The sequence below is a fragment of the Coenobita brevimanus genome, chromosome 40, assembly GCF_032717465.1.
Source record: "Coenobita brevimanus isolate Jiangsu-jjx chromosome 40, ASM3271746v2, whole genome shotgun sequence".
NCBI lineage: Eukaryota > Metazoa > Arthropoda > Malacostraca > Decapoda > Coenobitidae > Coenobita > Coenobita brevimanus.
The window spans coordinates 59,736,666-59,752,868 of NC_136993.1; the positions used below are offsets into that span (position 1 = coordinate 59,736,666).

General features: G+C 40.1%; 1 protein-coding gene across 1 annotated transcript in view; it reads right to left on the reverse strand.

The window, feature by feature from the left end:
• Positions 1–6,364: 6,364 nt before the first annotated feature.
• Positions 6,365–16,203, reverse strand: part of LOC145397145 (glutamate receptor ionotropic, kainate 1-like) — a 48,998-nt gene continuing 39,159 nt past the window's right edge. The window contains exons 14-15 of the mRNA XM_080270342.1: positions 14,877–14,901; positions 6,365–6,489 (exon numbers count right to left, since the gene is read on the reverse strand). Of these exons, the coding sequence (XP_080126468.1) occupies positions 6,365–6,489; positions 14,877–14,901 (150 nt within the window). The remainder of the gene's footprint in view (positions 6,490–14,876; positions 14,902–16,203) is intronic.

Below are 16,203 nucleotides of genomic sequence, written 5' to 3' on the forward strand. Positions count from 1 at the left end.
AGATGAAGGAATAGAGTGGAGAAATGTATGAGAGAGGACGGTGTGAAATGGAGGTAGGAAGGCCAAAAGGTACAGGACATTGCAACGTAGAAGTGACTTGTTTGTGGCCACCTCTTAACAGGATTAAGGCGCATTGCCAATAAACAGACTGACATCACTTTAACAAAAATGTCTGCAGTGAGTGTGACTGCTGATGATATCGATTTGTTTGATTAATTTCTAGTAGAGAGCAATGGAATGTTTTAATACTGTTTCCGTGGATCACAAACAAACATGATAATTTCCCTAACGGAAGTCACACAGAAAATACAGTGATTTCCAGTACTACAGGAGAATAAAACAGCTGAGAGAATATGTGTCCACCCTGCAAAATATCCCCAAATTATCCTTGTTTGGTGAAAGAGTATTTTCATCACTTAATTATGAGAGAGAGAGAGAGAGAGAGAGAGAGAGAGAGAGAGAGAGAGAATTTTGGGTGCTGCGTCAATGATAAGGAACACATCAAAATTCTGTGTGGCCTCTGACTAAGTTAGAGGGAAAAAATCAAGAACAGAGGAAAAATTAGATGGTTAGGAAGCGATTTCAGGGGAATGAGCAAGTGTTGGGAGTTACACCTCCATCTGTCTATTTGTCTACTATTGACAGTCAGCATAACCCGGTAAGGGGTAGACACAAACAAATTACCTCAACGTCGTCTTCTCTTCTGCCATTTAGCTGCCCTTCCTCCAACTCACAAACCCCGTTTTCACATGTCTCTTCTCTCCGTCTCTTCCATCATCATCAAGCTTACAGTATTTCGTGGGTAGAGGACAATCACAGTATACCTAAAGGCTGGAATGAAAAGCAAAGCACTCAAGCATTCCCACAGACCACCACAGACAACCGTTATTGTTTAGTCACCATCGCTGTCTCAGTTCTACGGCCAGTAGTCCTAGTGCACAGTAGGCTAAGCTGCATACATCTCCTTAGCGACTTATTTTCCATATTCCACCTTAAAATTCACGTGCGTATAGTTTTTGTTGTTTTCATTTTGTTTATGCAAGAAAGAAGGAACCAAAGGCCAGGGGCCCGCAAACCTTTCATCTCAAGAAAAAAACAAAAACAACACAAAAGAGGACCAAATTCAAGATCCGATCATTTCGAGATGCCTGGACACACTGCGTTTGAAAGACTGGAAATCATAGGAAGAAAGAAATACAGACAGAGGAAGACAGTTCCAGAGTTGACCTGTTGCATAAATGAAGGACTGGGAGTAACGGTTAACTCTTGCATTAGAGAGTTGGGGAGAAAAGGAATGAGAGTTTGTTGCGGTTGCTACGCGCCCGTCGTAGAGATGGAGGGATGCAAGCAGACAGTTCAGAGGAGCAGCGACCATATAAGCAGCGATAGAAAAGAGATAAAGATGCAACAGTGCGGCGAAGAGACAGAGGTTGAAGGAAGCCAGTAAGAGAAGGAGAGTTGATGAGACGAAAAGCCTTTGACTCCACCCTATTGAGAAGAGCTGTATGTGGGGAGCCTCCTCACACATGAGAGTTGTACTCTACACAGGGGCGAATAAAACCCGTGTATAAAGTCAACAACTGTGCAGGGGTAAAGAAGGTACGGAGTCGGCTTAGCACACCTAATCTCTTGGAAGCTGATTTTAAAAGAGATGTAATATGATCTTTCCAAGATAAGTCCCGAGTGAGTGAAACCCTATGCATATTCAAGGATGATGCAGGATTGAGCTTGATATTATTAAACATTAGTGGGTACTCCTGTGGAAGATTGTGTCGGGTTGATAGGTGTAAAAACTGAGTTTTTGATGCATTAAAAACAACAAGATTATTTTTACCCCAGTCAGAGATACGAGCCAAGTCAGACATTAGGTTTGCCATAGACTCATATACATAGTGGTTGCGTTAATGACATAAATGAATTAGGGTGTGACTCATTCAGCTGGTAAACTTTGGTTAGTCTAGCATTTTATATACATACATACATACATACATATATATATATATATATATATATATATATATATATATATATATTTATATATTTATATACCGGTATATATATATATATATATATATATATATATATATATATATATATATATATATATATATATATATATTCACAATAAGGTATATAAATATATAAATATATATATATATATATATATATATATATATATATATATATACCGGTATATAAATATATAAATAAATAAATATATATATATATATATATATATATATATATATATATATATATATATAGATATATATAGATATTGATATATATATATAGATAGATAGATAGATAGATAGATAGTTATATATATATATATATATATATATATATATATATATATATATATCTACATATATATATAATTTTTCTGGCTTTCTGAACACTACATCAGCGCATTGCAAGATATGAAAAGAGGTCTGCATAATTAGGATGATGATTATGACATAAAAGCGAATACCGGGATATAAACAGCAAAATAGATCCCAGAGGAACAGATGTTACGGAACTTAAGGAGCCTTTACAATAAAACTGTGTGTGTGGGCAGACTGGGTAAAGCCCTTGTTCAGAAATCCATTCAGGCACTGTATTCAATGTGTTCATAAGTAATATAGAGCTGATATCAAAATATTAATCTATCTATATCAGTCTGTCTTCATCCCGTACGGGCAACCAAAAACATATCGCTTCCATGTCGACCTGTCCTCCGCCATTTGGTTACCCTTACTCCAACTCACAACACGCTCTCTCATAATCTCTCTGCTTCATCCCTCCGTCTCACTGGCCTCCATTTCCTGCTCTGCTCATAAGCCTTACTCACATACACTCTTCTAGTCAGTTTGTCACTTACCATCCTCTCCACATGGCTAAACCATCCAAATCACATCCACCTCATCACCACACAGTTACTTGACTTCCTCATTTGTCAGTCTCTCTCTCCATTCACATAATGTAGGAAAAAAATATATATTTACTCTTTTCGACTGCAGCAGGAACATAAGACAAACAGTATAATCCCAAGCTTCCCTTGGGTACATCCCACAAGAGTCAGTATTATATCCACACACACACGTGTAAAGGTATTTGAACAGAAACAATAGGGAAACAAGCTGCACCGATTATTCTGACCTGTCAGACTGATATTTGAACTAGGGTTATCTCAGTTGCGAACAGGATATACATCTCTCTGTCTATATATCTATTGCCAGATGCCTTCATCTCGAAAGGTGTAGCCACAAACAAAAACACCTCCACATCGACCTCTCCTGTTATTCGGCTGCCATCTCTCCCACTCACAGCTCCTTATCCCGTAAATCTCATCACTTCATCCTTCCATCTCATCAAAGATATTCTAAAAAAAATAAACCACCGGCATTTGCATAGCCCAGGATTATTTGGGGAGGTAAATAATAAATTCTTATAGCCTGTAACATTCTTACTAAAGCATTGTCAGAAGGATGACTGTCGTTACATGTTGCTGTGCTTCAACCGTACATGTCTTCTAGGTAACTTGCAACTTCACACACACACACACACACACACACACAGACATACACGCACGCACGCTAAACTCTCTTATCCTGAGGGACGCTGTCTTGTACTATACTAACCAGAGTAAAACAGAAGCAAGTACAAAATCCCGGAAAGATACGGGACCATAAGGGCCCGTAAAATGGGAGGATGGAAAAGTCTTTGGTAGTGAAGCATCTGCGTGCGAAAACCCTTGGGCTGTAACTTTTTTTTTTTTTTTTTTTTACGTGTCCAACTCTGGGCAAAGGCTCCAGGGCCTATTTCTTGGGGGCAGTGACCTATCCCAAGGCCCAGTAGTCCTCCTACATCTCCACATGTCACCACTTCGGCGCTAACACCCACCATCCATGCTGAATACATGCTAGGGCTGTCTCATACAGGACTGGTGTACTGGTATTAGCGGGGGTATTTTTACGACATGTCGGCAGGTCATCTGGTAGATCAGGAAAGACTGCTTTTAGGAAATTCAAATCCTTAAACTGTTCCCTGCCCCAGTCGGGATTCGATCCTGGGTCCGTTAGGACTGCAGGCCGCCTCTCTACCGATTCAGCCACCGCCTCCCCCAACTGATTGAATGAGCCGTTTCAAGTGATGCTCCAGCACCTTAAACAATTAAGGAGTGCTTGTTTCGAAAGGTTAGGTTCCTATCACAAACGTCCCGCGTCCACCTAAGAGGCTGAAGACAGAACCTCAGCCAGACAAAATGCACAGGTGCGGGAAGTGATGGTCAAGTGGTTGAGCAGCGCAATGGTGACCATATGGAAGGAAGATCGATTCCAGGTTAGGACACTGCAAATTTGGTATTTGGATTCGAATATGAATTTCATTAGAATAATATTCCACAAACCACCATCATGTCTTAGGAGACCCACAGGAAGACCATCACACCAATCCTAGGTGACAATCCTACTCAGGCACAGATTTAGAGGCGGCCTAGTGGGCACATGGGGAATGCAATAATAAGTCAGCATGGATTCCGACTTATGGTAATGCTGCTAAGAATCACACCCTCCCCTCCTCTGCCGCTTTCAGAAGTGCTGGATCGGACCATGCTGAAAGCATGTGTTTTATATGGATGGTCAGTATTAGCGTCTAAGCGGAGATATTGGAAGGTGTGTGGCATCACCTACGCGTAGAAGAAATGCTGCATTCCAAGGAACGGATTGTCTGTTCTTATGCCGAGTCAGATGTATAAACATATAAAGTCTTAATAATAACTGCGAATTCTGGAATATATTTTTCACTGCAATGTTTGAGGTAAGGTATTAAATTTTTCTAAGTTAATATAACTTTAACAGAAGGAAACCCTACTTAATTAGCATATTTAATAACCCTTTTCCTTTGATTGTGGTTTTAAGTAATCAGACACACTCACACACATACACACACATATATATATATATATATATATATATATATATATATATATATATATATATATATATATATATATATATATATAACTGCGAATTCTGGAATATATTTTTCACTGCGACGTTTGAGGTAAGGTATTAAATTTTTCTAAGTTAATATAACTTTAACAGAAGGAAACCCTACTTAATTAGCATATTTAATAACCCTTTTCCTTTGATTGTGGTTTTAAGTAATCAGACACACACACACACACACACACACACACACACACACACACACATATATATATATATATATATATATATATATATATATATATATAGGTTTCAAGCAATGACAGGGAAGCCTACAAGAGAGCCCTCATAATGAACTCTTAAAAGAAGAAAAAAAAAAAATCCCCCTTAAGAGAGAGAGAGAGAGAGAGAGACTATTGTTTTCTCTCTTCATTCCAGTCTTGTTCTGAGACTTATCTGTTTTTGTAGCAGCCAAGAGACTGAAAACAGTTTTTTTTTTTTTTTTTTTTTTTAAATATGAAGCATACCGTAGTCGAAATATATTATGATTACGATAACTGTTTGGATGAAGTGGGTTTAAAACTAATGGCTGCCGACTGTAGAAGGGTCATTATGGCAATCAGTTCTAGCTGCTCCTATTGTACCCATTGAAAGCGACCCGAACTATTCTAAATTATACCCAGGTCACAAACTGCACTGCTGAGGTAACAGGGACAACATGAAAACACTACTTTGTCCAGCCCAGTTATCGACCTTGTGTTCATCCAGCTTCGAGCGGGACGTGTTGACTCTTTCAAGAAGATGGAAGTAAAGGATTATGACCATTAATTGCACGAAGGTCATTAATCCGGACAATCAAAATTTTCAGGTGTGTAATATTTTCCTGCAGCACCAAGTGGAAGTGTCAATTTTACATCTTAGTCACAGTTTTACTGGTGGGTGAATTAAGTGTATAACAGAGTGTAAAGGAAAATAGAAAGAAAGCAGAGAGCAGCAGAACTGTTGGTCCTTTTGATGCTGTTTGTTAAAAGGAAAGCTGCACCTACCAAGTGTATTCTATGAGTTAAAGACAAGGATAGAGTAGCACGAAGGGTCACGGGGAATCACACTTAGTTTAACAGTCGGCCTTGGAACAGAATCGTGTTATTCCAGTTGTGACCTGGCTGGCCTTACTGTTGCATCGCTGCTCCATGGTATTAGTAGGTAATCGAAAATACTTTTAACATTTCCGACACCTCTTTTTTTTTTTTTTTTTTTTTTTTTGTAAGACGCCCTTTTCCAGTTTCTTTTAGTAATTTCTTCTGTGGTTATGATCTTTGTGTAAACGACCTAACATTGATCTGAAGCTTTGTCATAGACACAATGGTATACTTCAGTTTGGTAAAAGTAAAGGTAGAAACTTTATTACTCACAGGAAATGGAAGCTGTCTTCAGCTGCGTTGGCCACCAGCTCCACACACCACTGCTCCTTCCAGCCGCAGCTTCCCACCAGTACGCCGACCAGCAGGCCACACTGTGTTTATAACCAAGCGTGAGTGGCGCACGCATGCCCTCCCTGTGGTGGTAATAAGGCTCACGCATGAATCATTTACTGGTAGCCCGGCACTGGCCTGGCCACGCCAATGTACAGCCAGTTACAACGTTACTCTGGTACTATACACCCACACTCTCGTTGATGGTTCCTTGTGAAATAAACAATTTCACCGTTGTTTTCGCTGTCAAAAAATAAAACAAACAGTACGGGCTGAAGAGGGGGGGGGGGGAATCTCTGGAAAAAATAACTACGATGAGAAATTCTCTGCAATTAGTAAAATCAACAGTTGACTTATTCCAGTTCCATTTTACATACATACATACGTGTGTGTGTGTGTGTGTGTGTGTGTGTGTGTGTGTGTGTGTGTGTGTGTGTGTGTGTGTGTGTGATGGTAGAAGAATTACCTCCACAAGCTAAAGCAACTTACTATTACGATACACCTGTTTCGGCTCGACTTGTACCCTCTTCTGTGTATTTTACGCAGAAGGAACTTTGAATTTCGTCATATTAATCTCTGAATTTTCTTTCTGGCTCTGCCTGTTCTCCTCCTCCCTCATATGTTGAAGATCCTCACTTGTCGTCAAAAAATCATTTTATGATGACGCGTTCACCTTTATCTATTACCAAAACATTATGTCAAAAATGTTTTCTAACCAATGGGTGACTGATTTTGCGTGATTATGGGTCAGCCTGTTTATATGTCTTTTCATTAATGAATTGTGTGATATTATTTTGAAGGTTGCTGATAGCTATGGTTTGTATGCCAATACCAGTCAGCAATGTATTTCACTTTACACAGTCCTGAACTAGAACTATCTATTGATGATATTTATTTATTTATTTATTTATTTTTTTTGCTGTCAAGAGGATACAGCTCTTGCAGAAACTTTTCCAATCTTCCTAATTAACCGATTCGGTGTGTGGATATATGTCTTTCGGCGTCCATTAGTTTTACCCTGTGTATGATGTGCCATTTTATTTGGAAGTTTCATTATTGTTGAAGGTTTTTGTTGAATCAAGCACGTTACTAAAAAAAAAATATATATCATCCATTTGTTTATCCAACTATCTCCAGACACTTTAATCCTAAAAAATGTGACCACAGACGAATCGTTTCCATGTCGCCCTGTCGATTCCCACCTGCCTGCCCGCTCCTTCACTCACATCTTACCACTCCCTGCCTGCATTTCATCCTTAATCTCCCCTTCCTCCTCACTCACATACACTCGCCTAGTCAAACTTTGATCCACATCGGCAAACAGTTTCATATTTTTCCCCCTAATGCTTTCTAGCTTATCCACAACGCGATAGTGCTTCTTCACTTCCTCAGTAGTCTTTCTCCATCTAACCTCTAATGCTCCCCTAGATAACTCTTTTTTCCCCTTCTTGTGCCCGTCTAACAGGGTCTATGGATCATTAACGCTATTTCCTCAAGCATGTAATGACAACTGGATTTTCATTGTGTGTGTGTGTGTGTGTGTGTGTGTGTGTGTGTGTGTGTGTGTGTGTGTGTGTGTGTGTGTGTGTGTTATGAGAACTGTGTAACTCATTTTATTTTTGGAGGATTCCCAGTTTTTCACCTAGTGTAGGACTGGTTTGATTTCTAAGGTTTTGATATTATTTTTTTTTAACGCTACTTTAATGCTTCACATTTTTAACCCATTTATGTCCAGTGTCCTCAGTATAGGACAGGGCTGGGCATTTTCAAAATCTATTAAAGAAGGGAACCCCAAGGAAGGGACCTATGAGCTTCGCGACTGTGAGCCGACAGGCGGAGGACGGTACGCCTAGCACCCTTCCAGCAAAATCTCTCGCACGGGAACTGTGGGAGTTATTGGTTTAACTATGTCCAGTTAGAAAAGGAAATGGAGATTAGCCTGACCTAGTTACTGAAGTACCATTATGACTGGTAAACCTTTTTGGTGCTTCATAATTTTTCTTTCTTAAATTCATTATCCTGCGACTTGTGATGACAAGAGTGTTTCCATATTCCGGTTTTACTATAATTAGTGCTTGCTTAATGATCTCTACCTTTAGTATTAACACTCTTCGGTTCAATTCATCGCCTGGCGTTAACCAGAATAGAATACTAGACTGGTCCCGACCATGAGCGTAGTAATGGTACTCTACCATCATTAGTAGCCTAAGGATACTTATATTCACTTGCCTGGACAAAATGATCTGGCCGTTGCTAGAATATAATAGATGAGTTATCGCGATAGAGGCGGAAAGGCTGTGGTAACACTTAACTGCCAATTCTCCTTCCCGAGCTGTTATGGATACTAAATTCTTCCTTTACTGTTTCACCGCATTCCGTTCATGTATTTTAAAAACAATATTTACCGCTGCAGATCTAGTAAGTTTAATGCCCAAAACGAATATTACGCCACAAGGTTTACTTATGAAGGATAGTTAGGGTATATTGCTCCTATAATGCTATTCAGGGATGAGAGACTGGTCACTTGCCTTATATGTCTGGAAATAAAAGACTAGCCCCGGTCCCCTACGTTTCTTACTGGACAGTAAAAGATGTAAGGATTAATGATGGATAAATGAATGTCTAACTTAGGAATCTCTTGAGGCAGAGTTTTTGTTTAATTTTTGTGGGAATTCGTGTCTTCATTTTTAATTACATCCATCAGCATGTAATTATTCAGTGATGTTACGTTCACTGGCTGTTAACTAAGACACTATAAAAAAGAAAGACGTTCTCCTTAGGATAGACCTTTCTCTCTCTCTCTCTCTCTCTCTCTCTCTCACACACACACACACACACACACATAACATCTCACCAGTCGGTGGTTGCTTTGTACATTACCCAAACAATTACAGTTAAATTTTATTATTGTATCTTCATTGTAGGTCAGGAAAAAAAGCCGTGTTTGTGCTAGGTTTCGCCATCTGCGTTTTCCGATTTCAGTTCCAGTGCTAAGATATGCAGGACCTTTCACTTATTTGTAGCCTTCCATGTGTCTGTGCTTGAGATGGGCGCCTTCACGTGGTGGCACCAATGTAACTTAGAGAGAGAGCTCCCCGGTTATACGTACGTCCCTCAGCTACTTCCCTATCCCGTAATAAGGATGGTGAGTTGCAGGAAGAGGGCGATTTCCAATTGCAGTCCACAAGGTTCCGATTTCAGATGGACATTGGCAACAACAAAAACTAGTTACTGCTATTACTACTACTGCTGCTGCTATTGCTGCTACTACTACTTCTACTACTACTACTATAGTATTACTTTCCATATCATTATCTTGAACCATTTCCCTCAGTTCTGTATCCTGGTTGCCACGCAGAGCCTATCCCATGTCTCCGTCTCACTGTCTCAGGGCATTCTCCCATCGATGTGCAAACTTGTGACCCTACTCAGCCAGTCATCCTCCCACTTTCTTTCAGCATGCCCAGACCGTGTCACCCAATCGGTCAGCATCAGATTCCTAATATTTTTTATGCCAAATTCTCAGGCAGCACACTATTCTCTGTTCTGTCATCCACTGAGACATCTCATCCACCTCAGCTTTGTCACTTCTGTATGTTTCAGTGCGTTTTTCCATTTCTGTAATAGGCCGAGTCTCACTGCCGCTTGAACAGAAGAAATCTTACAGTAAGTTTAATACAATTATCTGGAAGAAATTCCTTTGAAATGAATATTACAAAAAGTACAAAAACAAAAGTACCATTTAATGGTAGCAGTAACTGTACTCGATCAAAGGCCGCCTTCAGCGGCCTTGCCGCTGGATGTCGAAAGGCCAGAAATGAGTCATAACTCGGAAACCGGTGGCGCAATTGGACTGGATGTTGTTTTATTCTTCAAGTTAGCATTTTAACGGTATCTTGCTATAACAAAAATTGCATCATGTTGCGCAGTTTGGGGTGTGATGCGGTAACTTCATTGCCCACAAAGAAAGTGATCCGCCTAAAGGCCGCTGGAGCCGTTCAAAATCAAAAGGCCAGAAATGATTCATACTTCGGGAACCGGTGGCCCGATTGGACTGGAATATTTTATTATTCTTCAAGTTGGCTCAGGTCAGGTGCGAGTAAGGGGATGGGTCCATTATGATGTGGCAGTGGTAAACCAGCTCTGCTGTCAGGCCCTCCCACGGATGTCGCTGATTGCACTGCGTAGTTGACCCTCGTGCGGTTTGGTGTGGCGAGGATCTGTCCTTTCTCCCTTTGGGGCTAAGATACGAATAATTGTGTGTGTGTGTGTGTGTGTGTGTGTGTGAATATGTAAATTGGGAGTGTGTTGTCATGTCTCGGATACTCCCCTGTATTTGAGAGAAGCAGCCTAAATGTACAGATAGTAGTTGGAACATTTTAGCTATACATTGCTCTAACAAAAATTGCGCTACAAAGCGCCGTTTTTGTTGTTTCGGTCACAAATAGACAAACGTGCAAACCAACAGACATACAGAAATCGGATCATTAGATTATTGATTTGGTTAACCCTTGCGAGTGGTGATACATGTCTGGTGATTTAAGTCGTCAGTCGACAACCAAAATAAATTACGAAGTTCAGTATTCTTGGCCACAACATTATCCGTGTCAGTTTTAACCTTTTTGAAGCACTAAATTTCTCTTCAGCATATTGAAATTCACCTGGCATTAACCGATATAAGATTCGATGTAGGTAGTTCGCAGGTAGAGAGTTAAATACTGGAAAGCTATACAAGTCACGAAACCAGCATTGATCTGAAGAAACGGAAGGCAGATTCTGATATCACTTGTGTACACCTGTAGATGTAGGAGAATCATTATATTTTTGTTAAGCTGGAACGCACACTAAAGGGGTTATATATTCTTTTTCTTCACTAGCGGTCCGACTTTTCCTTAAACGTTATGCCGGATCCACATCACTATACAGTTAAGAGATTGGCTAGCTTTCGTTTTAACTATAGTAGATATAAATATATTCTGTGCAGAAAAGAGATCTAGTGATCGAGTTCATTTATCATATAGGTTGTAAAAAATAGTGTCTCCATTTCAGCTGACGGTTATTAATAAAGCATCTTTACTAAGCCCATCTTGCAAAATCTGCATCCTGGAATTTGTTGGTGTTAGAGAAAAACCTCCTTCCCCCCCCCCCTTTTCTTTAACTTGTATGGATACTGAGATATCACACAGAACCTATGTAAGAGTGAGAGTGGGGTGGCTGCGGGGAGTGGACTTCCAAATACAGCTCTTCTAAACACTGTGGATTCATAGCTTTTTCGGTGCGTCAGCTTTTCTCCTCTTCCTCACTCCCCTCACTCTGTTTTCGGCAGTGCTGCATTATTCACCTCTTAAGCTCGCTGTTTCAATAGTCACTGTTCTTAACTACGACTAACGCACAATGCTTGTCCCACCGATTTTCTATTTTTCAAATGTGGAAATCAGCTTATATATATTCAGCTGGTCAACTCGATAACTGTTTTCTTCAGTCTGTATTTACTTCAGCCAATGATCCACTTTTATTAAACGCAAGTTTTCCTGACATGTCGAAATCAGCTGAGCTCGATGTTACCTTTGTTTTATTCAGTTTTCATAGAAGTGGAAAACTACTGACGGGTTCCAGCCCTTGGTTCTTTTTAAAGAAATAAATACAAAACAAAAAAATATTTAAAGACATCTTAATTAAAACATCCAAATATATAGAACATTAAATCTTTGCCAAATGATGAATTCTCCAGGAGTGTAGTGAACCTGTTCAAGCCAAGAAAACAGTTGTGATGCATGGGAACTTATGTATTTTCACAAAAAAACAGCTTGTCCATGTGTAAGTATAATTTTTACACACCCACATATACCTGACCAATCACAGTAACCTATAAGATTCTCGACCACGGTACGATCGAAGAGAATTATTGCTGCAGACTAGAAGCTGTCAGGTGTTTGCAAAGGGAATTGAGAGTTTTATCCTCAGCTTTGAAGTGTTGGTTTGCCCAGGCAGGTAATACATTATTTCACTGACAGTGGATATTGACAGCTGGACTATACAAACATCAAATACGTTCTTATATGGATGAATGTTTGTATTTCTTAGCAGAATGCAATAGCTGACCCTGTTATGGATTGATGGTCATGCGAATTCCTTCACTCACCCGGTAGTGTATTTATTTGCGGTCAACCATATTCATTTTATTACCCTGAAATGATATAATATATTTTTCCTACCTAGATTTGAAATGGTGACGAGGATTGTAAATTAGACGGCTGCGTATCTTGATCTGGGGAAGCAGCTCGTGTTCAATTCCCTGAAGGTCAAAGTGAGATATATTCCATACTTACCTTCGCCAGTGCTTACCATTCCAATGATCAATGGTTCCCCTCCTCCATTCTTAGGCGAAAAAAAAAAAAATAAAGTGTCAGAATGATGATAATATACAGTACGTGTATACGAGAGTAACTGAGTTCATTTATGATACATTGTTTAATACATATTTTTCCTGGTGTCCGATTCCGTGCATACACCCAAGTGCCGCTCTCTGTGACCCAGCAGTCCTCGTACGTGCCACACGCCCCCACATACTAGTAATTTGACACGAGCACCTACCACTGATGCCGGGTATATACTAAGGATCTCATTTCTGGCTAGTTTTTATATGATGTATTTTTGTCTTGTGAAAAGTCAGTAAGGTTTGTTTTAACGAAACAAAAATAATTTTCTGCCGAAGCCTGTGATCGAACTCTCGTCTTTTCAGACGACTTCAACCACTTGACTGTCACTTCATCCGCCTCCTCCTCCTCTCCCTCTTCCTCCTCCTCGTGTTCCTAACCTTGTTTTCCCTCGTTCTTCTTCAACCAACCAATATAATTTTTGCGGTCCAGGACGTAAGTTTAACTGATGCAGGTAATATTCTAAGGTAATCTTGGGACTTCTGAAAAATGAGTTGTGCGGAAAGTTCTAACTCCAGCCACAGCTCACGATGACTTAATACAGACCAAAATTTCTCCTGCCACTGGTGAGGCTGGAGTTGCTTGTTGTGTTGAAGAGATATGTGTATTTGATTTTCTCAGGCCGATCCTTGAATGGGAACCTGTTATTGAGGTTTCTGCCCCGGAGTTTTGGGGAAGACTAACTATAATTACTTTGTTTTCGTCTGAAGGAACTGGGCCACTCCCGCAACTCGAATACCAAGACGTTGCATGAAATTTAGTGAGTCTTACACATGAAATAATGAATAGTTTTGCTTACTAGTCAGATCAGACTTTCAGTCTGGTTATACGTGGCCATTAACTGAGCTGAAATAAAGTTACATTTTTCCCAGATTAGAGTGAGCGAATTATACTTGGTTTTGGACCCCATTCCACATTCGAGATAATATTTCAGCCTTTATAGATAGATAGATAGATAGATATACGATGGTATCCACCACTTTCCTACATGAATTGTTAATTCGCGTAGCCTAGAACAGTACGTATTAGTTTGCTCATAACAGGCATTGATTTACTGCGACTAAACATAATACCAGACATTTTTATCATGCTTATTACAATCACTTCTGAACCCCTTATCATCATCATCATCATCATCTTCCGAACACCTTATTTCATGAAAACTTCCGCTATTATTTCTTTTGGTACTGCTGGGTTCCCGTATTAAACGAATATGTAATACTGAAATGGACTGATAATGCGAATGTTGGTGATTATAGTTGAATTCACTGAAAAAAGTGTCTGAGTTACAATATTACTTTTATAGATACCCAGAGAGTCTCTACAAAAGCAATTGGTTATGTAACCTTCCATGATTAGAGTCATAGGTTACTCCCTAAACTGAATATGGTCACGCATATATTCTACAAAATGTTAGTATTTCTTTGCATGGAGTACATCCAAGATGCAGGATATTGTGCTTCAACAAACATCCACTGTGCCATAAACTTTCGAGACTCAAAAATAAGTCTTTTGACAGCACACTAGATATCGAACGTCAGAACCACATGACTAGCAGAGCATTGGTAAAAGTGGGTTAGTCGGATCTTTGTGGTATAAAGGCAATTCCGTAATATATAACGATTCATACATACATTAACTCAGAGTTTGTTTACACAAGTGAGAGTATCCCTAAATTGAGAGGAAGCACGATGGTGAAGAGTTAGCTCTATTACAGAGGTTACTTTTTTCTTGGACTTGCTTTCGTTTACTTTTTATATATTCGGTTCCGAACATAGTCTAGGAAGCTTGCCTTCACAGGTTTATTTGTCATGCAATAAGTGATAGTATAAAACGCACTGGTAACCATCACAGTCATTATCAGCAGCAGCCTCCGTCTGTCAACAGCAGGATGAAAGTTTCTGCGGCTTTCTCACCAATTCGTCCAATAAGCGGCTAACCTGTTCTTTACAATCCTAGCACATCTACCATTTTTTTTCTCTTCATCGTATTCACTGGTAGGAAGATAAATGTAGTTTTGAATGGTGAATTGCTTGAGGAAGTAGAGTGTTTTAAGTACTGAGGGGCACATGTTGCTGTGGACGGAAGAATAAATGCAGAGGTGAGGTTTAGAATGAATGAAGTAGGAAAGATGCTGGGACGAATGAAAAATGTGTTTAGATGCCATTCGTTTAGAATGGATGTAAAGAGAAGGCTGTATGAGGGAGCAGTGGTACCTACTCCTCTATATGGGTCAGAAACATGGAATATGAGAGTAGCAGTGAGGAAGAGATTGAATGTACGGTAATGTAGATGAGGTGTCTATGGAGTATGTGTGGAGTGGCGTATGGATCGACTGGGAAATGATGAAGTGCGAAGGAAAGCTGGCATTATGCAAGTGACGGCTGATCGAATCGAGCAGAGGGTGTTGCAGTGGTTCGTGCATATGGAGAGAATGGATGAAGAGCTATTGATGAAGAAGATAACTGGATCTGATGTGAGAGGTGTAAGGTGGAGAGGAAGACCACGCATATGATGGATGGACAGTGTGAAGAGAGCGTTAGATGTGACAGGGATGTCTGTAGAGCAAGGAAGAGTGGCTGCGTGTGATAGGGATGAAGGAAGGGAAATTAAGAATGCATAAATGGTGATGCAGCCCTGGCGGGATGTTCTCCCGCATCTGACCTGATCGGCTGAATGTTGCAGGTGCGGGGAAGGGATTGGGTCCATTATGATGTAGAAGGCATAAACCAGTTTGGCTGTCTGGCACTGCTGCGGATGTCGCTGGATTGCACTGCGCAGTTGACCCACGTGCGGTGTGGTGCAGTGACTAGCGGTCTCTTCTCCCCTTAGGGACTAAGATATGAATAAATATGTGTGTGTAGATGAACCTGTCTCGGTTACCCCCCTTTAGGGAGAAAACCCTAAGTAAATAGGTAGACTGATATTCACTGTCTATTTCTTCATCCCTCTTTACCTTGGAGTTGCCACACCATTTCTACAGCATTAGAGACTGATTAATTTGTTGTATGCTTTCTGTTTCTCTCTCTCTCTCTGTATACATGTCTATATTTATCTATTTTTTTTTCTTTTTAATGTGTCCGACTCTGGGCATACACTTCACAGTCTGCTCCCAATGCCCAGTAGTCCTCCTACATGCCATACACCTCTACATGTCACCACTTCGGCGCTAACACCCACCGTCCATATTGAATACATGCTAGGGCTGTCTCATAAAGGACTGGTGTATTGGTATTAGCGGGGGTATTTTTACATGTCGGCGGGTCTTCTGGTAGATCAGTAAAGTCTGATTTCATGAAATTCAAATTCTTAAACTGTTCCCTGCCCCAGCGGGAATTTAAAGCTGATTCCAGTAGGATC